Source organism: Erythrolamprus reginae, chromosome 1 (assembly GCF_031021105.1).
Source record: "Erythrolamprus reginae isolate rEryReg1 chromosome 1, rEryReg1.hap1, whole genome shotgun sequence".
In the NCBI taxonomy this organism is placed as follows: domain Eukaryota; kingdom Metazoa; phylum Chordata; class Lepidosauria; order Squamata; family Dipsadidae; genus Erythrolamprus; species Erythrolamprus reginae.
In genome coordinates this window covers 112,215,777-112,243,397 of record NC_091950.1, presented here as the reverse complement: position 1 = coordinate 112,243,397, position 27,621 = coordinate 112,215,777, and the positions used below count along the sequence as shown (strand labels likewise).

Sequence of the window (27,621 nt, the reverse complement as noted above, 5' to 3'; positions counted from 1 at the left end):
CAAGTTGCAACAAAACTGTAAAAAGAATCTGGCATTATGTTGGTTTTAAAACAAAATTAGTTTGTTCTAAATTCCTTTGAAAACATCATTAAAGGCTTTGAAGTTACAGCTGAAAGAGAGCCAAATGTACATTTATAAACAGTAGTAGTGAAGCTGTTCATAGACTGAAAGGAACCAGAATAGAAGTGATTAAAATATTAATAGTTTATTAGGATACACCTAAAAAGAGGGCAGTGAATATATTTACTGAACCATCACATCCTGGACGCAAGTTGTTTCAACTCCTACCCTCAAAGCTTTGCTACAGAGCATTGCACAGCAAGACAATTAGACACAAGAACAGTTTTTCCCCAAACATCATCACTCTGCTAAACAAATAATTCCCTCAACACAGTCAACTTTTTTCTAAGTCTAAGCCTGCACTGGCTGCCGATCGGTTTCCGGTCACAATTCAAAGTGTTGGTAATGACCTTTAAAGCCCTACATGGCATTGGGCCAGAATACATCCGGAACCGCCTTCTACCGCGCAAATCCCAGCGGCCGATAAGGTCCCACAGAGTTGGCCTTCTCCGGGTCCTGTCGACCAAACAATGCCGTTTGGCAGGCCCCAGGGGAAGAGCCTTCTCTGTGGCGGCCCCGGCACTCTGGAATCAACTCCCCCCAGAGATTAGAACGGCCCCCACCCTCCTTGTCTTTTGCAAATTACTCAAGACCCACCTTTGTCGCCAGGCATAGGGGAGTTAGGATATTCCTTCCCCTAGGCCATTACAAGTTTATGTATGGTATGTTTGTGTATGTTTGGTTTTTATAATAAGGGTTTTTAGTTGTTTTATTAAATTGGATTGTTACATGTTGTTTTTTATCATTGTTGTTAGCCACCCCGAGTCTGCGGAGAGGGGCGGCATACAAATCCAATAAATAAATAAATAAATGAATGAATGAATGAATGAATGAATGAATGAATGAACGAACGAACGAACGAACGAATGAAAAAGTTTTTTCTCATAATTCCTATAATCCTTTTCCTCCCACTTAGGACTATATAACTGTAACTTGTTGCTTGTATCCTAAGATTTTTATTAATATTGATTGTTTCTTCATCGCTTATTTGACCCCTATGGCAATCATTAAGTGTTCTACCACATGATTCTTGACAAATGTATCTTTTTCTTTTAGGTACACTGAGAGCATATGCACCAAGACAAATTCCTTGTGTGTCCAATCACACTTGGCCAATAAAGAATTCTATTCTATTCTATTCTATAATACTTGAGATTAAAGAATATGGAGAATTCTGAGGAATTGCAGTTCAATATCTAAAATATTTTCTAAATCAATCTTTATTTGGTAAATTTTCAGGAATACTTTGCACTGCACTAAATAAAACGCCTGTATAAGATTTCTTTCAGGACTGAGAACAGAATAAATAACCTTTCTTTCCTTTCCATAATAAAGACAGTATCTGAAAATGGTAATAGAGGCTACTCCCTTAAAGATGAACCTGGAAAACACTTAGCAATAATAACTATTCCATTCAGCATGTTGGCTCCAAAAGTAAAAATATCAGATGTGGCTTTTGCTGCATGTGCTTTAATATGTCCATGTTTATTAATTAAGGCCAAGGAAAACCAGTGGGAGAGCACACTTACAACTATGAATCTTATTTCATCATTTATTTATTTATTTATTGGATTTGTATGCCGCCCCTTTCCAGAGACTCGGGGCGGCTAACAGCGACAATAAAACAGTGTACAATAGTAATTTATTGATTGCAGGAAAGTTTCATGTTCTGTCATTCACCACCTGTGCCCCAATTTTATTTTCCAAGTTCTTTTACAAGTCAAGTCTTTCCACTTTTAAGATTTATAGTTGTTTTGTCTACATCAAGAAAATAAATGTGCATTCAGGTGGTGTGAAGAATTAAAAGACAACCAAAAAGAAATCTGTTTGGTTTAGACAAGGTAACTGGTTTTAGAAGGATCAAGAAGTAACAAAGGAATCCAATTTTTTCAAAATGAGATAATTTATTTTAAAGAATAAGAATACCAATCCCTCCAAAACTTACAGTATAGCAGATAGTTGGACTTTCCCCCTCCCTCTCTTCCTCTTTCAGTTGCCTTTTTCTGTTCTTGTATTATATAAGTCATGGGATTGCCTGTTTTTGAGTTCTAGAGATGTTTGGTATCTTAATTATTTGTTTCTGCTTCTCATGTTCCAATCAGAGCAAATTCAACTAAGAAGCAACTGTACAATTTTGCAGAGTAAATAACAACTGTGATTGCCCTATAGTGTGAGTAGTCATATAACAAGCTGGAAGGTCCCCTCTTGCTGTGGTCATTCATTTCGCAGTGGCTGTAGAGCTGCTGCTTGCACTCAACTTGAATTTATCTATCTAACCTTGTAACACTGAACACAGCTTGAGCTAGGTATTAAGCATCCCATTAACTTCCAATGTGAGTCCAGAACTTTAAAGCCACCTTGCAGGCAAGAGATGGTTTCTAAATTGGATTTCTCAGTTCATTAAAGATGTAATAACTTCCTTAATAACACATACCAGATTCAAAGAAACTACAGAAGAATCAAGGAGGTGGGGGGAGAATACTTTTAACTTAGCAAAGATTTTTCTTTTATTGTTTATAAATATGAAGAGGTTTCTCGACTAAAACTCTGGCTTCTTTAAATCCCAGCAACACAAAAACTTAAATTGATATAAACCAGCCACCCTATTATTATACTAAATTATTATGGAAGCAAAAGAAAATCTCCACCTAGTTCTGATTCTGTATCCTAACCCCCCTTCTCTTTTGTTCTTATTTCTCTTTACTATGCAATTTAGGTTAGGTGTTTTATGTAGACCATTATAAAAATAATACATTGATGATTCAGTGATGAGATAAAATAGCAGCTTTCAAATTTTAATAGAATACCATTCCTTCCCCTTCATGGAACATTAACTTGTGCTGGTGAAGGAGCATCTGAACATGTATACAAAAAAGTAACTCATGATGAGCAAGTAATAGATAAATCATAGATAAAAAACAGACCTAACACAATCCATTAGAGAAGGCAACCATTAAAGCATTCAGTCAAGGTAATACTATTGCAAATTTCGTACAAAAAAAAATGTCTAAGGTGAAAAAAATTCTTAGGCATTGAAAAAATTATATAGTTCACTTTCTGCATCTCATCAGTTTCTGAAGTGATATAAATCTTTGGTTTATAACAGTGGTTCTCAAGCTTCCTAATGCTGTGACCCTTTAATATAGCTCCTCATGTTATGGTGACTCCCAACCATAAAATAACAAAAATTTAAAAAATCACATGACCACCAAACCATGCCCCCAAATAAGCCATGCCCGCAGAAACAGTTGTTAAAAAAATTGAATTCCACCACGCTCTCCACAGTGAAACTTTTTTCAGATAATATTTAATTGTTAGTATTAGTAAGATAACTATACACATTTATTTCCAAGCTGAAAAAGGATGAACTATCTGTTTCATTTTCTTGATAGGTATGGATGCTAGGAATTTATCAATTACATTTGGTTATAGATTGTAGTGTACAGTTGATACTTGTTTAACTACAGTAATTGCCATTGGAATTTCCATCCCTGTTGTAAAATGCAGTATCATGTTAATGAGCTGCTTAGCTATGGCAATTCTAGCCCATCCAATTGCTGGCATTAAGTGAATGTCATGCTGTTATTAAGATTGATAGAAATAGCATTTAGACTTATATCCCACCCTGAAGTGCTTTACATTAGACTTGAGACTGTCAGCATACCGTATTTTTCGCTCCATAAGACGCAGTTTCTTTCCTCCAAAAGTAGGAAGAAAAATCAGCCCCGTCTTATGGAGCGAAGATGCAGGCAGGGAGGGGGGGGAGGCTGCGAACTCGGAAGCGCCATCCCGCCGGCTGGCTGGCTAGCTGCTGCCTGGCCCCCTCCCTCCCGGAGGAGGGTCTCCCTCCGCACCACCAGCGGCGCTCCCCCCGCCAGCCAGCCAGCCAAGCCCCACGCCCGCCAGAACCGGCTCCTCGCTCTCCCCCCGCTGCCCGCCGCATTTGCAGGAGGTGGGGAGGGTCGGGTGGCCCTCCAAGGCCAGGTGGGATGCCCCTGCCTCCCCTTCCCTTGCCGGCAAAGGTTTTTCTCAGCGGAGGTCTTCAATGTCGGGGGCGCACGGGCGGTTGCGCGCGCTCCCTATCTCCCTGCTAGCCCATTCGGAATATTCAAAATAAGAAAAGCCTTTGCCGGTGAAGGTTTTTCTTATTTTGAATATTCCGAGTGGGCTAGCAGGGAGATAGGGAGCGCGCGCAACCGCCCGAGCGCCCCCAACATTGAATATCACCTTCGCCGGCCCCGCCTCTCCTGCAACCCCCTTGCTGAGAGCCCGGGACAGAAAGAGACAGAAAGAAAACAAGAGAGAGAAAGTGAGAAGAAGAGAGAGAAAGAGGGGGAGAGAGAGAGAAAGAGAGAGGGGGAGAGAGAGAAAGAGAGGGGGAGAGGGGGGAGAGATAGCAAGAGAGGGAGAGAGAGAAAGAGAGAGGGAAAGGGGGGAGAGGGGGGAGAGAAAGAGAGAGGGAGAGGGGGGAGAGATAGCAAGAGAGGGAGAGAGAGAAAGAGAGAGGGAAAGGGGGAGAGAGGGGGGAGAGAAAGAGAGAGGGAGGGAGAGAGAGAAAATAAAGGAAGAGGAGAGAGAGAAAGGAAGAGAAAGAAAGAAAGAGGGATAGAAAGAGAGTGAGAGTGAGAGATGCTCAGTGAGCCTTTCTTTGAAGTTGCCTTTCTTTCTTTCTTTCTTTCTTTCTTTCTTTCTTTCTTTCTTTCTCTTTCTTTCTTTTTCTCTCTTGCTCTCTTGCTCTTTCATTCTTTTTTCTTTCTCTTGCTTTCTTTCTTTCTCTTGCTTTCTCTCCTTCCTTCCCTCCTTCCATTTCTTTCATTCCCCCTCTCTATTTTTATTTCTCTTTTATTTTCTTTCTTTCTCTCTTTCTTGCTTTCTTTCTTGCTCTTTTTCTTTCTCTCTTTTACCTTCCCTTCCTCTATTTCTTCTTTTCTTTCTCCTTCCTACCTTCTTCCCTCCCTCCCTCCCTTCAGTCCTTCCTCTCTTACTCTCCCCTTTCATAAGTTTCCTTGCTTCCTTCCTCTGTTCCTGTCCCTTCCCCCTTTCTTTCTTTCCTTCCTTCCTTCCTTTCCTCCCTCCATTTCTTGCTTTCCTTTTCCTTCCTCCCTTCTTTCCTCCCTCACTCCCTTCTTTCACTCCTTCCTCTCTTCCTCTCCCCTTTTTGGCTCAAAATATTTTTTTTCTATTTCCCTCCTCTAAAATCTAGGTGCGTCTTATCAGCAGGTGCGTCTTATAGAGCGAAAAATACGGTATTTTCCCCAACAATATGGATCTACTTTGGAAAGATGGAAGGCTGAGTCAACCTTGAGCCCATCAGGATTGAACTCCCGGCTAAGGGCAGAGTTTGTCTGCAATACTGCATTTTAACTACTGCATTCTAGCTACTGTGCCATCAGGACTCATCAGTTGTGACCCCCTGTTGGCTTCTCCATTTAGATTGTTCATCAGAATCAGTGGTTAAGGATACAAATGATAATCATGTGACCATCAGATGCTTCATGTCATAATTGTGAGTCAGTCATCAAGTGATTATGTGATCAAGGACTCACTGCAGCAACCACAACTATGTGAACCAGTAATAAATCCCATTTGTTTCAACATAACTCTGCATGGTTGCTAAATGAGTAGATGTTAATTACCATGATTCTTCCTATAATATCACATCCATCTTTCTATCAATAGCTTAATCTAATCTGTCACATGTCATATAGGCAGAAAGTCCCTTCTATTGACTAGCCTTAACCTACTTTCTATTTTTAATTCACCAACTTAGTTTTATTGGATTGTTATTCTTTGACATTGGTTGTTTTCCTACAGACATTTAACAATTTTACCAGTCTAGGTAACCCCAACACTGTATGAGAAAGTGAAGTTTTCTGATTGTTTATACCTGTAGCAACTTGCTTCACCAGTCATGGTTATAGTATAGGTTCCTCCTTATAAGTTAAATGACTTGGGTATTGCTTCCCCACTCCCCGACTACTTATCTGAATGTTATTTACTAAAGTAGATGTGCTTTGAGCTGTTTGTTTTCCAGACCTCTTACCCTCTGGGTAGCCCTTCTCTGATTTCATTTCAATTTGTCAATTGCCTATTTGAACTCTGGTGCCCAGACACAGTATACCAAATGGAGCCTAATCAAGCAGAGGAAATATTGGAGCATTTACTTCTAAATATTGTGCTCTTGTTAATGTATCATAAGATAGCAATTGCCCTTTTAGCAGATGCTACAGGCATTTGCAATTTTTATTCATTTGTAGTGGAAGATTTAAACACAATGCATGTAGAGTTAAATTATTTTGAAAGCAATATTATTGAAAAATGGGATAGGGGTAGATAGGTTGAGAGATTGCATCACTCAAGTGACATTTTCTGTTCATAAGGTCCCAGAAAAGAAGATTGTTTGGTTCAATCCACTAGAAATGGGACCCAGGAGGAGGTCTTTTACTGTTATCACACCCAACTTATAGAACACCAATCTCCTATCCCTGGCCAGAGGTCAAGGTCTAGTCATGTAATCCCCCTAGAAGATCTGGCTTTGCCTCTGGCCTGAAAATCAGAGAGAGGTGTGGAACCTATAAATTGGTTGTACTGTTCTTGAATTATTGGGCTTCTCCAGTTGGGCATTTTAGGTTTTTACTTATTTTTATCTTAAATACTGTTCATGAGGTTTTTTTATTCTGGATTTTGACAATTATCTTGTCAATGTGAGCCATCCAGAGTCACAAATGTAAAATGGATGACTATATAAATTAAATAAATAATTAGAATAAATCCTCGCTCTTCTGTTAAGCCAGGCCCTTCACTAAGAGCCTCCCTAATGAGTTAGGAATGTAAATTCAAACACACACCATCTCAGAGTAAAAAGAAAATCCGCTTATCCAAAAATAGTGCTGTACGCACACACTTTAAACAGAGCCAAAATTACTCCCACACAGATTACAGTCCTGGAATGCTGCAAGAGGCAAAAACAAACAGAGCAGATAAAGGGTGGCTGTGAAAGCGTCACAGCCACCCCCCCTGCAATGAGTCCACAAGATGTACTTAACTGGGAACTATCCAAGAAGTCGGTGTAAGTCCTGGAACAGTTCAAACCAAAACAATGGTCTTTCTCCAAATGGATAAACGCCCACATGTGCACTCCGCAATGCCCGTAATTTATTAGCAACCCCATTAACCTAATTGCCTCAGCCACAGGTGTTCTCCCTTATCTTCTATGATACCTGCGCAATTGGTCCCTTCTAGATATGAGCCTGTGCATACCGGCATCTATCAACCGATCCTCCTCCGAGTCTGATGTCCCACTAAGTCTAAGGAGAAGGGCGGCATAACAATCGAATAAATAAATAAAATAAATAAATAATGGGGTCATTACCTAATGGCTTGGCTGCATCCACCTCTGCATCCGATTCCACTCCCCCAGCGTCTGACCTTGGCAATGAATCTTCACTATCAGAAGATGCTGGCAATAAGACAAATCTCTGGGAACCTGGAGATTCTCCTAAACCAACGTCCAAATTCCCAGTTGCAGGAGCTGGCCAAGAGCCAACCATAACACCTTCTATACCCTATCCCTATCATAAGGCTAAGTATGGTCTTATGAATCTCTTCTCAAAGAGTGCAGTCCAAAAATAAGAAAGGGACAGAAGCAAGGAGCAAATGTTAAAAGAAATAAAAACCAATGAATAGACTATTTTAGCTATAAAATAGCTAAATGCTATTTTGATCTTTTTATAATGAAAAAATAATTTAAATATTATATCCTTATTTATAATAAAATAATGTAGCCAGCTTTCTACAGTCAGAAATGTTTGCTTTCAGGGATTATCTCAGCTAGTTAACCTGCGGTTTAATTACACCATCAAGTAAAATAGTAAAATAGTACCATAATGATTCATGTTTATAAGCGTTGTTCAAGTAAGCTTTAAAATCTGAATGTTGGAGAAATAAGTGATTCTGGTTTTGTTTTTGTCTTTTTCCTTAGTGAGAATATGTAAATATACAGTACTGTTGCTCAAATACTGAGAACCAACATTACCTTAAGAAGCTGAATTGGAAATTCCAGCCATTTTTAAAAGCTGGAAAAGAAGGAGTAGGGGAGAAGAAGTCTCTAAAGTGAAGAAGTTAAGTACAAAGCTGTGAACTCAACTTTCTGATAGAAATAAGTTTCGCTAGGATTCCTATAAGTTTATTGGTATGAAAAATATAAATGAAATTTAACACCAACATTTTTCAAACATCCAAATTATTAGTATTCTAACTCTCCATTCTGGATAAAAAACTCTGTCAATAGTCCTCTCCTCTCCCCCTTCCCCTTCCCCTTCCTACATGCCATTCCATTTTCCAGAATCCAACTTATATTTGATGTCACTAATTTCATTTATTGTTTTTATTTTGTTAAATATATTTAAAGCACCCTTTCTCTTAGGGCTTACTAAGCAATTTACTTGAAAGTCTTTCCTAAATTCAGTATCATAAAAAATCAACTGGAAAAGATTGGCCAACCCAATCCAGGATTTATTTTATTTATTTTATTTTATTTTATTTTATTTTATTTTATTTTATATTTTATTTTATTTTATTTTTTATTTTATTTTATTTATTTTATTTTATTTTATTTTACTTTATTTACTTACTTACTTAGTCCAATACACAATACATATTGAAGAGAACAGACATGTAGTATTATATATAAAGAAAAGGATAGAAGAAAAGATATAAAAATAGAGGAGAAGATATATGAAAGGAAGAAAAGATATATGAGATATGAGATAAGGAGAGACAATTGGACAGGGGATGAAAGGCACACTAGTGCACTTATGTACGCCCCTTACTGACCTCTTAGGAGCCTCTTTTAAATTAACTAACCAACTCTCTTTTAAATTATTATGTGAATAAAATAAAATAGAACAAATTAGTCATAGGAACTTTTTACCAGTATAGGTTTGTAAGACTGAACTAAAATATTCTCTTCTTGCAGATTTTGTTTTTGAGGGATTTTTGTTTATTTTTGCTTTTTTTGTGGGGAAAGATGGATTAATAAGTAGTTTTGTTGTTCTGAAACATAACTCTTTGGTGAGTATAGCTCCCACTTGAGTCTCTCCTTATTTTTTCACAATAATAGCCCTGTGTGGCTGCTGGACTAAGAGAGTATGAATGGCCCATAATCATATTCTATGGGAGAACTAAAACTTATGTTCTCCTTATATCTAGTCCATCATGTTAATTATTATACCACCTGTCTCTCTAATAAATGCATACTTAAAATTCTGAGATTAAAAACAGGCACGCTCCCTCTGGTTTCTAATGGGAAAACTATGCTATTATTTTTATGCTATTATTATCATGCTATTAAGTCCTTATAAGCAGAACACTGACACTGACATCCCCAAAATTCCACTGAAGATATTATCTAGCCTGGTAATAAAATGTTTGTAAACCAACCCACAATCCAGAAGAACAAACCTCCACTATCATCCTATAACTGAGCTACAGATATTCACCACTATCGCAAAACTATGCTATCACAGAATGGTATCAAAAAGTATTTCCCTTGCTACCAGGGGTGGGTTGCTCCTGGTTCAGTCTGGTTTTGCGAACTGGTGGTGACGGAAGGCTCCGCCCGCCCACCTGGGATGCTTCTGCACATAAGCATTGTGTGCATGCAAATTGGTAGCAATGAGTTTTAGAACCCACTGCTGATGATACCTATTGTCCTCCTTAGTTGTTGAAAGGATGTTTTGCATTTAGATTTTGACTAACGGCAACTAAATTCCCAGGATCAGAGTTTGGATAATGAATACTTTTACACAAAGGAACAGTAGTTGTTAGATATCGTTCTTTGAAATAATTTTTATTTATTTATTTATTTATTTTTAATTTAATTTTTAATTTTTAATTTTTAATTTTTAATTTTTAATTTTTAATTTTTAATTATTTATTTACTTACTTACTTACTTACTTACTTACTTACTTACTTACTTACTTACTTACTTACTCATTCGACTTCTATGCTGCCCAATCCCGAAGGGCTCAGGGTGGCTTACAACAAAACAGTAAAAGAAGTTTATTTATTTATTTTATTTATTATTTAGATTTGTATGCCGCCCCTCTCCGAAGTTGAACAATTAACTGAGGTTAAAACATAACAAACTAAAAAAACCCCATAAAAAGTTATTATAAAAAGAAAAACGCTCATATACATACACACCATTCTTACAGTTGGCCATCAAGCTGTGAATTTATGGAGCCCAGGCCTGTCGGCAAAGCCAGGTCTTTGTAGCTTTGCGAAAGGCCAGCAGGGTGGGAGCAGTACGGATATCGGGGGGGGGGGAGAAATTAAAGCTATTGATTACAAGATACATACTCTGATTATGTCTGATTCTAATATTATGAATACTAAAATCCTAAAGGGAGGTTTTGTTTTATTTTGAATCATTTTATTGTCATTAAGTATGATTCCATATTTTTTAAAAATGTAACAAAATCTCAGTTAAATATAGGACATTTTAAAGAGAAAAAACAAACAAATGATCAGCCTAAAAATGTGTGTCCTGGACCAGTTTTAAGTGAGCTTTAAAAATAATTTGCATTATAAACAGGCTTGCAATGCTTCTTTAGCCCACATCTTACATGTGTTCAGAAGGCTGCTTTCATGCAAATGTGCTTATCCAAATGGATTAGATATACCATATATATATTGCAACAACAGTCAAACCCACATCAAAGGATTTTTTTCTCTCTTGTGCTAGGGAATTTGGAATTAAGAGCCTTACTGTATATAATGAGCATGCAAAAAAACACCCTCACATCAGGAGTGTGTGTGTGTGTGTATGTGTATATGTGTGTGTGTGTGTGTGTGTGTGTGTGTGTGTATATATATATATATATATATATATATATATATATATATATATATATCTTTACTACAGCCCATTAAGCATGCAATTCTCATGCCATTAATTTGCTCCTCAAGACAAGATTTGAAACAATAGTCTTTTAAAAGCATTAAGACACATCTGTTTGATTTGTTTCTGTTTAGCACCCCATTACAGTCCCTACTCCATATACTTAAAAATAACTCTTCTCTTTGACAAGGAATGGCTCTATAATCAGCCTTCCCAAATATATCAAAATCATTTCACATAACTTTATGCATGGATTTTTCATATATACAGTACATACTCCTATTACATTCTATTTTTACATTGGATTCCTTAGATTTTTTTTTAACATAAACTGATATAGATAGAAGATAGAATAGATAGAATTTTTATTGTGATTGGAAACACAAGGGATTTGTCTTGGTGCATATGCTCTCAACGTACATAAAATAAAATATACAATAACATACAAAAACAATGGGCAAAGCTTACTTTTGTTTATCCTTTTTGCTACACACAGCTCCTATTGTCATAAGAGAGTTGAAGTATTTTTGTAATACAGGTTATTCTTGACTTACAACCACAGTTGGCAGGGGTGGGTTCTGATTTTCTTTGTTGCCGGTTCGCTCCTTGACGCATGCATATGTAGTGCTAAAAAAACAGCTTCTGCACATGTGCAGAAGCAAAAAACAAGATGGTGGTGCCAATAGGTGAGTGAGCATTCTTCCTAGTCACTATTCATGTCATTGACAGGGCTTAAGAACTATATAAAAAAGGTAAACTGTACATTACCATGTTTTATCTCAGACTTCAAGAATCCCTTTGATTTCTTGAACAAATGAATATTTCAATTCTATCTTGAAGGATATAAAAATCCATTTTTGTTCTGACAGAAGATTTATTATTATTATTATTATTATTATTATTATTATTATTATTATTAATTAGATTTGTATGCTGCCCTTCTCCGAAGACTTGGGGAGGCTCACAACAATAATTTCCAGGTTTAACTTGTAAAATTCTAAGGCAATGCCTTATATATCTTAGATATCTTGCCTTATATCTAAGGTAAGATATAATTTTTTTTCCTAGATAAATCATTTTTGATGAAAAAGAGAAAGTTTGCTAAGGACATAATCTGCAAAAAGCAGCTGCCATTTCAGGGTAATTTTTTCCCCTTCATACAAACTTTTTTCCATACATTTCAAAATAATCAGATTACAGTAAAAACAGTATTTAGTTAGTAAATCATATATAATTTACCCCCAAAAAATTAATAGTTCCAAATTAATTATTTTCGGTATCAATCGTACCCCCACAATCTTGACCTCTAACTTTGTCATCCAGATATCCAAATTTTTGTCTAATTGAATTCCACATTGATTTCTTTTAATCTTATTACAATAATTTCATCTTAGTCTTACAGACACAATTACTCCCCTTTCTCATGTATTCTCCTTAAAAAAATAACTAAACCCCCCTACTATCTCTTCCTAAATAGAATAAAAAGATTATAAGCTAAGAAAGAAAATAAAGTATAATAATAAAAAAATAAAATAAAAAAGAACCGAGCACTATTACTATTAAATAATTTGAAAATAAATAAAAAAAGGGAAAAAGTAAAGAAAAGAAACCAAAATCTAATCAATCCATTATTTTAGTTAGGCATTTATCATAATATTATAATCATATAACGTGTAACATGTTGTAAAATTGTATCAATACTACAATACATTCATAATACCTTTCCACCTTTGCATTTTTGTATATATTTCAATATTTACAAGCTTGGTTAGTATTAAAAAAGAAAAAAATAAGAAAACTTAACATTTTAAAATTATTAACTCACTTCAGTCTTTTACTATTATAAATGTAAATGTAGCTATAAATTATCCATATAATTCTATACTTCTGATACAATTTTATAAATTCATATATCTTTTTTATTAAAAAAATTGCTAATTCCATGTAATTTCATCCTTGCATCAATTCATTTTAATATTCAATTATCCATCCTCAAATTTCCATTCCTCTTGCCAAACCCCAGTTGTTTTATATCTAGTCTTTCTTGTCTTTTTAAAGTCAAATACTTTCTTACTCTGTCTCTTTCTGCCAAAACAAAAAACTTTTTCCCCCAGATTTCCCATTTTCCATCCCAATTTCTTTCTTATTTTGCCCATTCCAAGGTATCAGGTCACATCTATTCTCAATTCTAGTGCTTATTTTCATATAATCGTCATCAAACATTTGACCCCCTACCCCCTCTTTAATCAAACCTCCTTCTAAATGGTTTATCTTTTGGGATCCCTTTCTGCCTTGATCAATCTCATAAAAAAGTTCAATTGGCAGTGCTTTTATATTATTTTGTTGTTGAGGAATCTTTTCCATCTGTTCAAAATTCCACTCTTATTCTTCTTTTACATTTTCTATATTATCTTCATTAAGCCTTCCAGTTAGAAGTACAATATGAGCATTTCTCTATTCATCTGTCCCATCAGAAATGTCTTCCATTATGTCTTTGAATAAATCTCTTATTTCTTCCATCTTGTCCAGGTTTGAAAAGACCAATGTTTCTCCAATAAAACCAACTGTCTGTCTTCTTACTTCTTCCAAGGTCAAATAAAGTTCAAATCAGAAATATTTTCTTCTGGTTCCCAGTTAGTTCCCAGGTGCTCTTTATCACTTGTTATGGAAACAATTTGCTCAGCTCCATCAAGTCAAAGTCATATTCAGCCAGCAGATGTCCACAATACAAAATTTCACAATAGCTTTTAACTTCTTTCAAGATTTTTCCAGTTCAAATTTCGATAGTCTCCAAAGATCAGATTTTAATTCCAAAATTGCAAGAGCAAAGCAAATGTATAATGCATGAGTTTTAGTTGATTTTTAGATCCATTTAATGTTAAATAAAAAGTCCTTTGATAGTCCAGCTGCTTCCACACTTCGCTCTAGCTTGACTTCAAAGAAAAAGCATTAGTAAAGTTGATATCAAGTTTTTCTTCCAGCAAAACCGCTCTTCTTTCTTCACAATCCTCTTTCTCCTCCACCTCCAGCACAAAAACTTGGTTTCCTTCTCCTTCCAGAGGACTCCCGATGTTGGCAGTGGAGGTTGACTGCCAGCCTACTGCAGAGAATGACATCCCCAAAAATGGTGGTTCCGGGCCGATCCAACTGGAATCAGTTGGGATTTGGCATCCCCCCACAGGAGCACAAGGGTTGCCATTTCCTTGTGGCGCTGACCAAGCCCCTCACCTATCAGCTGCCATTTCAGATGTCTTCACAGCATATCCATATCCATTCTGAATTAAATAGGTTATGGTATTTACTCTGGCAGACAATACGCTAACAGTGGTTTGGCAATAAAAAATCTAACATGCTTTAGATCCTTGTCTCAGGTTTACATCTCTTGTTATTAAGATAGCATATTGGATTTAGCCAGGAGTTTCTATATCTCTTTTTCATCTTCAACAAACTCACCACTATGAAATATCACTAAGGGAAAATTTCCACTTCCTCTTTACATTCAATACTTATAAATTTTTAAAATAAGTGTTAGTACTTATTGAATTGACATAATAACCTCATTTCTCTTCCAATGTTTTGTTTACAGATTTTTGTCCCTTGTGTATTTGTGTTTGCAGTGAGATAAACAATTCTATTTTATGTCTTTTTAAGCATATATCTGACCTTATCCCTTGGATAAAAATGCTTGAAGTAACACCACACAAATTCACCCCAGACTAGCAGTAATAATGACATAATTATAATATGTTAATAGCAATATTGATGATAGGCTTATATTATGTAAATAGCAATAATGATGATAGATTTGTATCATATAAATAGCATTATCCACATAAATGTCACTCAATGTCATATTAATGGACATCAAGATGATAGAAGCTAGGTTACAATTCTTCCAAGTATCTGACAAAAATTTAAAATGTAGGATGGCTAAATTTCTTAAACCGGTAGTACATCAGCCACAACTGATACAATAAATTTTGTATTACATCCTTTTAAAGCTATCTTAAAAAACAGATATGCATGTTATACATTGGAACTAAGAGCTAATAGTCCCTTAATTTGCTCTGTGGTGGTACTGGTTTTGACAGCACTTAGAAAATAAAACTTTTCCTTTTCTGCATTAGTATTCCAATAAGGATCATTCTCCTCCTCCTTTATAAGATTTTAACTTGTAAAAATAAATAGCAAGGCAATTCCATCTCCTGCATATTAACAGTAATGCATATTGCTGATGTTTTACCCAGGAAAAAATTCAGTGGATCTTTTAGCAGACAAAACTTAAGGGAATAACATCACCACACTTTATTCTATTTGTCTGTCTGTCTGTCTGTCTGTCTGTCTGTTTTGGCAATTACGTATTGGTGGTATACCAAGATATAATAATATTATATCTTATGCATGCCCCTTACTGATCTCTTATGAATCAGGAGAGGTCAACAGTGAATAGTCTAAGGGTAAAGTTTTGGGAGTTAGGTGATGGTACTACAGAGTCTGGAAGTGAGTTCCATAATCAACTCCTTGGTTACTATATATCATATATAGATTTTATTATTATATTACAGTTATTATATATATTATTATATTATAGTTATTATAGTTATGCCTCTGTATCTTCATGCAACCAAATATTTAGAAAATATTACCAAATATTTAGAAAACATTCACCTAATTTACCAAGGGGAATACTGAAAAAGGGGTTGAGTGTATCAAGATTGTGTCCGTCTCTAAGAGCCTTTCTCTCCAGTGAATGCTGAATGTAAACTCAAAGGACTTTACTGTTCTTGGCTTCCCTGAAGACAACTGAATGCTAACTTATATATACGCAAACTGACATATCACAGACATTTGGATCAGAGGTGGGTTCCTCTTGGTTCACACCACTTCTACAGAACCAGTAGTAACTGGTGGTGACTTCACAAAGCCAGTTCTGTTTGTGTTGGTCCATGGACGCCGTCATTTTTTTGGAAAAGGTTTTTTTGGGGTGGCAATAGTTTTTTTGCTTGTTTTTGCTTCTGCGCATGCTTGGTTTTTGGCACTGTGCATGCATGCCCCTGCAGCGCTACTAAACAGCGGGCAATGTACACACAGCCATGCGACAGGAGAGGAAGTGAATTGGCAGTGAAGCAATTGGAACTCACCCCTGATTTATATTGCAGGTTCAAAGGCCTCTAGAATGGATCATTTAATCTACAGGCCCTCCAGCAGTCCTGATAGATTTTGGGGTTCTTTTTTTGCCCAATATAATGTCTTAAAATAAATGCATTATTTTAGTTAATGAACTTTAGAGAGGTTGGAGAACAAGTGGGATTAGCATATATGATACATGGACCTTATTTCCTGATCCTTATCTTGTATTCTAATTAAAAAGCAAACAAAAAGATGTATGTTCTGATTTCAGATTTAAAATAAAGACGGTAATTAAATGTTTATACACATTTTCTCTTCCATGACAAAAAAACCAACATTTTTAGTCCATTAATTTTAACAAGCATGCTAAACCTTTTCCCTCAGCACATGGTTATCAGTGGATTGCTCTCATAAAAGGAAATCAGATTTTAGAGTGCTTTAAGATATGTACTGACAGTAATAGAAGGAAACAAACCAAAAAAAGTCATTATTGTCCTGTGTCAGTTTTCAATTATTTAGCTATTTTTTTAAAAAAGCACACAAGATGATCTGTTTCAGCATCTTACAGTATTTTACAATAGTGCAATACATTTTACATTTATACCATGACAATCATGCACTTTTAGTAGTAAATGAAAAGCTAAAATATGGTATAAAATAAATCATCCATCGTGCAAAACTTAAATCAAAATTAAATATAGAAACAATCTAAAAATAAGACAGGAAAGTTTTATGAGATGGTACAACCTTAACCAAATATTTTTTAAAAAGTTAAAATATACCCCTTTGAAAAAATCTTGAGATATTTACATGTGAAATAAATAATCCTTTTCAGAGTTTTAGAGCTAGTTGATTTTTCTTAGGAAACTTTCCCTTCTAATGCTTTCTCCATTAAAAAAAAGCAGAAACAATGAATATTTGGATAATGTACCATGAAATCAAATTTACCTTTCATTTCCCCCCCCAAATCCCTTTAAATATGTATGTTGACATTTTTGTGGTTTTCTTCCTTTGGCGTTAGAGGAATAAAACTATTTGGTCAGATTAGATTAAGGTTGTACTGTCTTTAACCAAATATCTTTGCCAGTTCAAGTGAGAAACTCACCTTAAATATCAAATCCTTTTTCCCATAGCGAAGCTCCTTCAGTTGAGCTTGAATCTTTTTTGACTGTAAGCAGAGGATAATATATTAATCTTTTAAGTAATGTAATACTGCTTCATTTACAGAGTTTTAAATATAAAGTTCAGGCAATATGAAAACGTATCCTGAGATTTTGCAGAGAACTGCTGAATAATTACATTTTTGGGGAACCTAAAACACATAAAGTTCAGGACAAAACACATAAAGTTCAGGACAAAAAATAATCCCAATATCCCACAGATATAATAAGCTATATAGAAACAAATATTTGGGTTAGAACATAAGTCAATATATGGAAAGGGAAGTTCATATAAAAATGTGCTCTTCTGCAGGGGACAAGTAGCTGCACTAGGATAAGATTTGTGAAGAAGCACAGCAACTCATTTAGTCTAGGCCAGGGGTCTGCAACCTAGGGCTCCAGAGCCAGGTGTATCTTTGGGCTTTCTGCTGCAGCTCCCTGTCACCCTGTGCTACAGAAGAATGAATGATCCATCATCCTGTCACAACAGTGGCATGGATGGAGCCTTCTACTTACCTTTGCGTAGCAACAGCATTTTGCTTCATTGTGGTATATTTGCTGTTGCCACCAGCAAAAAGGGCTGGGAAAGAATGGCGAGGGTGGACCTTACAGAGTGGGGGCCATCCCCAAGCCTGGCCTTCCTCCTCCCTTGTCGGTGGGGCCAAGAGAAAGAAGGGGTAGTGTAGGGAAGCACTGCCCTTGATCGAGCACTGAGCACAACAGCCCAACGAGTGGGAGGATGGCCTGGCAGAAGCAGCAGGATGCTGTTTGCCACTTTTGAAATGCACCACTTTCTGTTTCCTGTTCCTTCCCTGGGCAGAGATAGCTGAGGCCATTGGGGGGTGGGGGGAAGAAAAGACATCAGGTCTGCTCAACACTCTCAGCAAGTCAAGCCTGGAGAAGAGCAGGAAGTTGCAGGTGATCATGAGAGGGTCAGAAGGTGCATTCCAATGTCACCCCAACATGTGTTTTTACACATACATCTCTTTTATTATTATTATTATTATTATTATTATTATTATTATTATTATTATTTATTAGATTTGTATGCCGCCCCTCTCTATAGACTCTGTCCCAAAGTATGATTGAATGGGGGAAAGATCCAATACCCCCTCCATGGCCTGTCTGGTGCTCTTGCAGCATCTTGGCAGTACAGTAAAAGCTAGTGTGCTTTACAATAGGGGAGACTGGGTCCCGCCCTCTTCCTGGATCCCATTCCCTGCTCCACACACAGAAAGAAAAATGAGAGAGGGATAGATAGGAAGATAGAAAAAAAGACAGAGATGGGAGGGTGGAAGAGAGACAGAGAGAAGGACATACCTATTTCCCATAGGGAAAAAAAAACACAGGGAGGCACAAAACCTGGGAAGGTGTGGCTGAGGGAGCCATATGACTGGGTGGGAGTGAGTGACATCAAGTTGGCCACATTCACCCAGGTTTTGTGGTTCCCGTTGTTTTGTTTTCTGTGGGAAACAGGCCCATGTGGTTCTTTGAGGGTTTAAGTTGCAGACTCCTGGTCTAGGCCATAGGAAGAAGTCCCGCACTTGGTTGAGTCAGGCTACCACATTTTAAAACAATGAAGTAATGCACACTGCTATTTCCAGAGAGCAAGCAGATATCATTAAGTCAAAAATAAAAGAATTGAAATGTGGTAATATTGCTGAGTGAGGAAGAAGAGCTCGGCACCAATCAATTGTCATACAAAAAAAAAAAGATTTTCCACAAGTTTGGAACAAAACCCCAAACTTAATTAAACAAAACTAAATTCAAAATTATTCACTTACTAGTGGACAAAGTATTGAAGCAATACTGCAAAAATATTTTGCTTAAAATATTTGACTGTCTTTACTTCATTTAATAGCAAATAAGTTAGGCAATGGAATACCAAATGCCAATAAAGGAAGTTTCTTTATAGATGAAGCCTCATTAATGAAATAATTTCAATAAAACAGAATTCAACCAGTTTATAAAATGCCTTTCTTAACCCTATCTTACTATAATGACCCTAAATTTGTCTTATGAACATTTCTAATCACTGAACTTGGAACCCCATTAACTCCCCCCCCCCTAGTTTTTTCAGTGACTGTCCTTCCTTCCTTATTTATCCAAATCTAGGTAACTTCCCAGTCCTTCATTATTTTTTCCTGTTTTATGGATTTTACAAAATGTTATTCACAAATTGGGTGGCCAATGTAAAATCCAAGACTTTGGTGAAATAATGAGTGGGGGAAAAAACAAAATAATAAAAAGGATGCATCAAAATCATTCTTCAGCAGATACAAGAAAAATTGAAAGCCTTTTTAACATACTATGTTCCAAGCAGATATTGATAGATAATTATAACAAGCCAATTTGGTGTAGTGGCTAGAGTTGATGGGTAACCAAGAATTCTAATACTGATTTAACACAAAACCTGTGGTGTAACCTTGAGTGGAACACTTTCTCTTTCAGCCCTAGGAAGGAGGAAATTGTAAACTACTACTAATATTGTTGCTAAAAGAGTCCAGTGGTTATATAGTTGCTAGGAAGCAGAACTGAATTGAAGAAACAGAAAAAGGAGGAAGGAATATGAAGTTCCCTTTGAAAATTAGAGTTCCAAATGAATTAGAAAAGGAAACAGATGATACTTCTGGCAAGGATTTATTGCTTGTATGTTTTCTGTCACTGCATATCACCCAATTAGTATGTAATGTAGGATAGGTGCCAACAATTCACAAGAAGCATCCAAAATAACTTTTGAATTCTTAATTCATGCAAACAGCCACATGTTCCTGTGGCCACATGAAGGCTATCAGCCCAATAAGATATTTAATCAAAACTAGCTGCTGTCTTAAGGTTTTAACAGTATGCACCTTGTCATTCAAAATGTGCTTAGGAAAAAGTTATCATAATATTCTGTCATCTATCTATCTATCTATCTATCTATCTATCTATCTATCTATCTATCTATCTATCTACCTACCTACCTACCTACCTACCTATCTATCTATCTATCTATCATCAAGCTACCTTGATATCTAGCTATGTAGCTATCTAGCTAATTTCTATGCACCAACTCCCATACAAACTATGTGCTCTATCACCAAAATCTGTTTCTTCTTCAGTATCCTATATGCATAATCACCTCTGTCTAGTTGACATTTCTTGCCATTTCTGTTGATAGGTCAATATTTGAAGTATTTTAACTGATTATTAAAATTCAGCATAATATCACTACTTTGAAGTTACCCATATTTCAAATATATAGCTCATAAAGTGCTTTTTTATCATTAGATTCCAAATGCATCTGTTGCACCAAGTTCCTGCTGTGCAGGAGAAATCTACTGCAGATTTTGTTATCTCAAGGAAACTCACAGCCAGGCAGGTTTATTTACACATCTTCTATTATAAAATATATTTTTCCATTGGAATTTGTTCAGTGAGCAATTCCAGGAAATTGTCACTTCAGGCCTCCATGATAAAACTACAGTCTACTACAGTGAATACTCAGAAACACAGTTTTATTACTTTATTTGCAAAAAGGCAAATTCCCATCCCCCAATTAAACTGGTGTGTTAGCTTATTCAGAGTTATGCTGCAATGTGTATGTATGTGTTCTTGGATGCTTGAGAATGTGTCCATTCTTTTTCTATGTATTGAACATATTTTTTCTTCTATTATGACCTTCTGATTCATGGTCCATCTCCCTTTCCTTTCCACTTCTCCTTTCAACTTACATGCTACGGGATTGTGGTCAGAAATTTGGTGCTATATCTATCTCTTTCCCAATTCCAGATTCATTCATATCATGTAGATTATGGACTATGAACCATGAGGATTAGAAAAGAATGTGTACTGGTTTTTTTTGTGGGTTGGCTTCTCTCAATATATCTCTTAGATTTATTTCTCATATCATTTCAAAAAATGAGTCTGGCAATTTTCTCTTTTAGTAACTTCTTTTTTTCTGTTTTGTAATCCTTTTTTGTATCAACTACATCTTTAAAGTCCCCCACTATGCATATATTTTACAGTTCTGATTTCATTATTTGTTCATGTACATTCTTATAGTATTCCTTTTGATTTGTATTTGGTGCATATATGACCACTAATTATTATTTTTTATGTTTAATCAATATTTCTCCTAATAACATTCTCTCATCATCATCTGCATATGTATTTTTGGGGGATTTAGCCAATTCTTAATATATACTGCAATACACATACAACACCGCCAGGACCAGATGGAGTTCCCCTAATTTGGGGAATTCTAAAATTCCCCTATTTTCTTTTTTAACATAAACCTCTTGAAATCATATAATGTCCATATTTTGCTTTATAAGTTTGTTCCTTTGTTTGCTTGTTCATTCATTTATTGGATTTGTATGCCGCCGCTCTCCGAGGACTCGGGGCAGCTAGTGAATATTTTTCTCCTTTTGGTTGGAAAGTTTAATCCAATTATATTAATGGATATTAAATTGAGTTCTTTTTCCATTTTTTATTGTTTAGCTAGCTATTGCCCTTGTTGCTATCTTTGATTTTGATTCTTCTTGGTTCCTTGCCTTTATCTATTATCTTTCCTGGCTTTCTGTTTCTATTTTTTTCTATCACTTCTTGGTCTGATTCTTTTTCTTTCTCTCATTGTTCCTCTTGAATTTTAGGCTCCAATTTCTCTCTACTATCTTTCTCTTCTTCTTCCTCAATATATTTTTCATAGAATTCTTGAGCTTTTTCTAAAGTATTGATTTTAACCTTTTTGTCTTGCTACGTTATTAACACCCCCTCTGGAACCAGCCAACGAAATACTTATTCTTTGTTTGATTAATTTGGTGGAAAAGAAGCTATAGTTCCTCCTCTGCTCTCTTGTCCTTCTGGGAATCTAATAACTTCCTTTCCCTTGTACATTTGTTCATCCATGGTTTTTGGATAAATTTCATCTCTGATCATTCTCTTTGTAAATCTAATATGTATCTCCCTTGGCAATCTGTGGTGCCGTGCATAATTTTTATAAACCTTATAGGTTCCTTATAGGAACAGTATATGAACCCTATAGGAACAATATCATCAATATTATTTTTTATTTCCCATTTTTCTATCTGTAGCAAATCAGCCAACAGGTCTGTCATTAATTTTAATAAGTTTTCTTCTTTGGTCTCTAAGATGTTTTGAAACCTTAGATAAAATGCTTATTTTTCTAATTCCATATGGATAATTGCATCCTCTAACTGCTTATTTCTCAACAATAGTCTTTCCTCCATCTCTTCCAACTTTTTCAGTTTTTTGTTCTTTCTTCTATTATTTTTATTACGTGTTCACTGTTATCTATTGCCCCCAGATTTTTCTCCATTCTACATCTAGTTTCTTGATATCCTCTCTTACTGCTCCAAAATTCCCTTTTGTATTCTCATGATTGTTAATTATAATTTCCTGTGTCTTGATCATTACCTTCTGTATCATATTTAAGGTTGTTTGGATGTTTTGCAAATTTGTATAGTTCCTAGCTTCTCTGCACTTGACATATCTACAATTGTTTTCTGTTCAGCTGGAGAGGCTATCATAGATATAATTTTCTTTAGTGTTTTAGTAGTGGCTGTGCTTGTCATCTTAAGTTTGTAAAAAAAAATTCCTCAATACCATATATATTTTCATTTTCCCTGTAATCCTTTTCTCTGCTAAGCCTTCTTTGCTCACAGTTATCTTCTTTTTTTGTTTTTATCTATTAACTATCCTTTCTATCCACATTTTTTATTCTAACACCAATCATACACTCTAATACTCCTAATAATATTGATAATTGACATACTAATAATGTAATACAGTTACAAAAAGTCAATGATATAATAATAAGAACACATGAACATAAGAAGAGCCATGCTAAATCAGGCCAAAGCCCATCGAGTCCAGCATTCTGTGTCAGACAGTGGCCCACCAATTGTACATGGGGATTTTGAGCAGAAAGAAAAGGCAAAACCCTCCCTTTTTCTTGACCCCCAACAAGTGATACCCAAGGGAATCCTACTTGCCTCAACCAACATAGAGGCGGCACATGGACATCCATTTCAATAACCACTGATACACTTGGCATCCATGAATCTGTCTAATCCGGCCTTGAAGCTATCAAGGATGACAGCTGTCACAACCTCTTCTTGGAAGTGAATTCCATACACCAACGACCCTCTGGGTGAAGAAATTTTTCCCTATATTTGTCCTCACTTTCTTACCTATGAGCTTTAGGGAGTGCCTCCTTGTCCTAGTATTGTGTGATAGAGAAAAGAAATTTTCCCTATCCACCTTTTCTATCCCATGCATGATTTTATACACTTCGATCAAGTCACCCTTTAAATGCCATCTTTCAAGGCTGAAGAGACCAAGGTGTTGCAAAAGGGAGGTGCTCCATTTCCTTGATCATACTTATTGCCCTGTTTTGCACCTTTTCCAGTTCCATTATATCCTTCTTGAGGTGTGGTGATCATAACTGTACACAATACTCCAAGTGTGGTCTCACCATAATATAAATGATATAAATGTAAAATCTAATTAACAATTATATAGATTTTAATTCATTACTGTTGTTGTTGTTGTTGTTATTATTATTATTATTGTTATTGTTGTTGTTGTAAATGTATGTAGAAAGGAGTATAGGTTAAAGTTTCCCTCTAAATTCATGCTTTCCCAAGAATTCTTTTGTATTACTTCTTCAGCTCCATTTTTTCCAGTCCAAAATATCTACTCTTTTTTATGCCACAGTCACTGTCCATGCCTTTTCTCTGCTCGAACCTTTTGATTTTAAAGTTCTTTCAAAGTTCTTCCCTGATCAAACTCCTCATTCAAAACTCTTCACTACAGAGGCTAATTTCAAATCTCTTTAGAGGATCCACCTGACACATCTCCCCCGGGCCTATACAGTTTATACATGGAATGTTTGTGTGTGTGTTTGCTTTTAATAATGGGTTTTTTAGTGTTTTGAAATTATTAGATTTGTTTTTTACACTGTTCTTGTTATTGTTGTGAGCCGCCCCGAGTCTGCGGAGAGGGGTGGCATACAAATCTAATAAATAATAATAATAATAATAATAATAATAATAATAATAATAATAATAATAATTTCAGAGTCAATTGGAATATCTTGTAATCAAATTTAAAACTTTGACACACTTTATTGTTCCACTCTCTTCGCTTTCATTCCATGGAAGGAATGGAGGCTATCATGCCTTCGGATCAGACCATATGATCAATCTCTTCCTCACCAGATTTGGGGCTGATTTGGAGAAAAGTTGCCCCACTCTTCTATTTGACAGCTCCTCAAGTATTGGAATACTGTAATGCTATTTTGTTACCTCTAGTCTTTGCTAGATTAGACATATCCTACAACCTTCATCATGTTTTAGCCACTAGCTCTTTAATAATCTTTGTTGCTTATTTTACTTATTGTACTTTGTGTATGTATACAGCACCTTTCCTGGAGCAGGAAGATGGTGGGCACAGCGACAGTAGAATTATTCAATAGAATGACATGGTAGTCTGCAATCTGGACTAAACTCTTTGAAAGCCCTTTCTAAAGTGTTGCAATCCAGACATGCTGTTCCTAAACATTTCAGAGTTGATCATCTTGAGCACAGAATAGAGTATTTTCAATGATGACTTCAAATAAGCTCAATGGTATAAATAGCAATGAATGGTGAATGCTTCTTGCTATGTTTTAAGTAGATCAGGCAAAGTGAAAGTAGAACAGACTGAGTGAAAGTCTGTCTTGATTTGGAGCTAGTGGTACCACTCCTTATTCCACATATAGAAAAAGCAGAGTAGCGATTGAGTCATAACTTTGAATGGGTAACAGATGAAAGTCCTCGAGTACACCTGAGGGAAATAAGCTGCTTTAAGCAATTCAGGCTGGGCTGCATGAGATGCTCAATTTATCTTCTGCCAGTGGGGAATAGTGAGGCGCCTCAGAACAAAATCTCCAAAGGATTGTAACCACTCCTATCAGCATTTATTTACATAGTTATGTTACTATGTTTAATGGGTACTCAGCTTTGGGAATTAATTTAATTTGACCTTTTAGGAATGGGAAGTAGAAGTCCCCTACTTCCTAGAGAAAGATGTGCATGTCATTTTCCAATAATTTATTTAGAATTAGGTTGAAACAATGGCTCCAAAAATGTCTTCTCTTTTCTGGCAATTATTATGGATGGATAGTCGTGGCAATAAATTTGAGTCAAATTGTGTTATTGTTCACGGAAAGCAATAGTTTCCTTGCAGCATATGGATATTCCTTGCTGTTGTTTTTTGTCATTTTGTTTTGTTCTTATAGCTTTGTGTGTATTCTTTGTGTGTATTTCTTATGTGAACAGCTGCAGAAAAAGTTAAATTGAAGCTAAAGTAATACATTATGCTCAGCATTACCTTTATTTATTACTGTTTTAGTATGACAAAATTTTGTTTTAATTTTGGCATATGTTTAAATAGAAAGTCTAGTATTGATTATAACCCATCATTGTCTGTTGTGTAATAAATCCATGCCAATTATTAGCATTGTTATATGTTATATGCAATTAATTGCCTTTATAACATGAAGTAGACATTTCAAAGCAATTCCACAGAATCTTAAGATGTTGGAAAGCTTGCTAGTGACTTAGTTTTAAAAAATAAATACCACCAAATAAGCTATGAAGCTGATTTGTGGTGACTGATATTTTTCTGTAGGACCTTACCATATTCTAGAGAAGAGTTTCAACTGATATGGATTTTGCTTATTCTAGAACATGGCTCAATTCACTTATACCATCTTTTAATGTAGCAGAAGGTAAACAGGATTAATTATTCCTTGAAGTGAAAAAGTTTAAAATCCATTGACATAAATAAAAATATTCTGATGATAGTATTTTGAAACATGAGAACAAATATAAGTAAAGGTGTGCTTCGAAAATTCGACACCCCCCCATAATGTAAACTGTGATGGATTGCCTCCAATAGTTATTTGTGCAAATCTGTTCCATCATAACATATTCCCTTGAGAATTACTAAAGATAGAAGCATGTTCATTAACCATTTCCCCTTGTCAGCAATCCTGAGACAATGCAAAAGCCAAAGTTAATTGCTAAAGTCAACTATTTAGTCAATCACAGTCAAAATAACCAAGAGTTGATTACACTAAGGACTCAAGCCCATTGAATATATCAGAGACATTGCAAGCAAGCACATAACATTGGGTGAATATGTGAAAATATGCCAAGATCACTGTATGATTATATGAGATAGTAACCTGGAAAGCGTTATTCTTCATTTTATGAGAAATATTATAGCAGGATCATGCAAAAGCTATAGTAGCAGGACCAGGAATGCATTTCATCTATTCACCTTGAATAGTACAAAAGTACAAAACTTTCTGCCTAAAATGTGGCACTAAATTATTTGAAATGTTGAAGGTAAATGTCCTCTTTTCTTTTAATAAGAAACAGCAATATTTATATGATCACATAGATCATGTCTATTCTGCATGGAAATAAAAATTAAGTTGATTTGAAAAATATATCAATGATTAATAGTTGAGATTTCAAATTGTATATTATGTTTTTTGCAATTATGAAAATACTATTTACCCATGTTTTTAAAAGGTTACATGTTTTAAGATAAAATTCCTGATCTCAGAAATTTATTCTAGATCAGAGCCTGGATTTTTTAAAAAAAACAACCTATTGTCAAAGACAGACAGAGGTGGATGCCTAGAAGCATATAAATGTATGATAAACATATACATAAATAAGTATGAACATGGAAAAAGAAAAGACAGTTATCTTTATAACAAATGGATCCACAATGTGTAGACTGCCCAATGTGACTCCAAAGGGCAAGGTAGTAAACAAGGAAATTTCATATTATTATTATTATTATTATTATTATTATTATTATTATTATTTATTTATTAAATTTGTATGCCGCCCCTCTCCGTAAACTCGGGGCGGCTCAACAGTAATAGAAAAACAATGTACAATACAAATCTAATAATTAAAACTAAATACCTATAATTTAAAAAACACAACATTCCATACATACAACATACCATACATAAACAATATAGACCTGGGGATTATGAAAAAGAAATAAGATGATTTTGGTATTACCTAACACTATGAAAAATCTTATATAGACACTGAATCTGATACAGAAAAAATTTAATACTGAACACTTTCTATATTTCTTCATTTCAGTTCCATATCAAATTTGTAAAATTATTTGCTGATGCCCAAATTATTTAGCAGACCAAAGCTGCCTTATAACTACTCCTACTACTCTACTACTACTACTCTACTATTTTCAATTAAGAATATTAA

The 27,621-nt window shown here is 35.4% G+C and overlaps 1 protein-coding gene across 3 annotated transcripts in view; it reads right to left on the bottom strand.

The window, feature by feature from the left end:
- Positions 1–27,621, bottom strand: part of LUZP2 (leucine zipper protein 2) — a 477,893-nt gene that overhangs the window by 90,361 nt on the left and 359,911 nt on the right. For all 3 annotated transcript variants that reach the window (XM_070735253.1, XM_070735244.1, XM_070735262.1), the window contains exon 7: positions 17,260–17,322. In XM_070735253.1, coding sequence (XP_070591354.1) covers positions 17,260–17,322 — 63 coding nt within the window. The remainder of the gene's footprint in view (positions 1–17,259; positions 17,323–27,621) is intronic.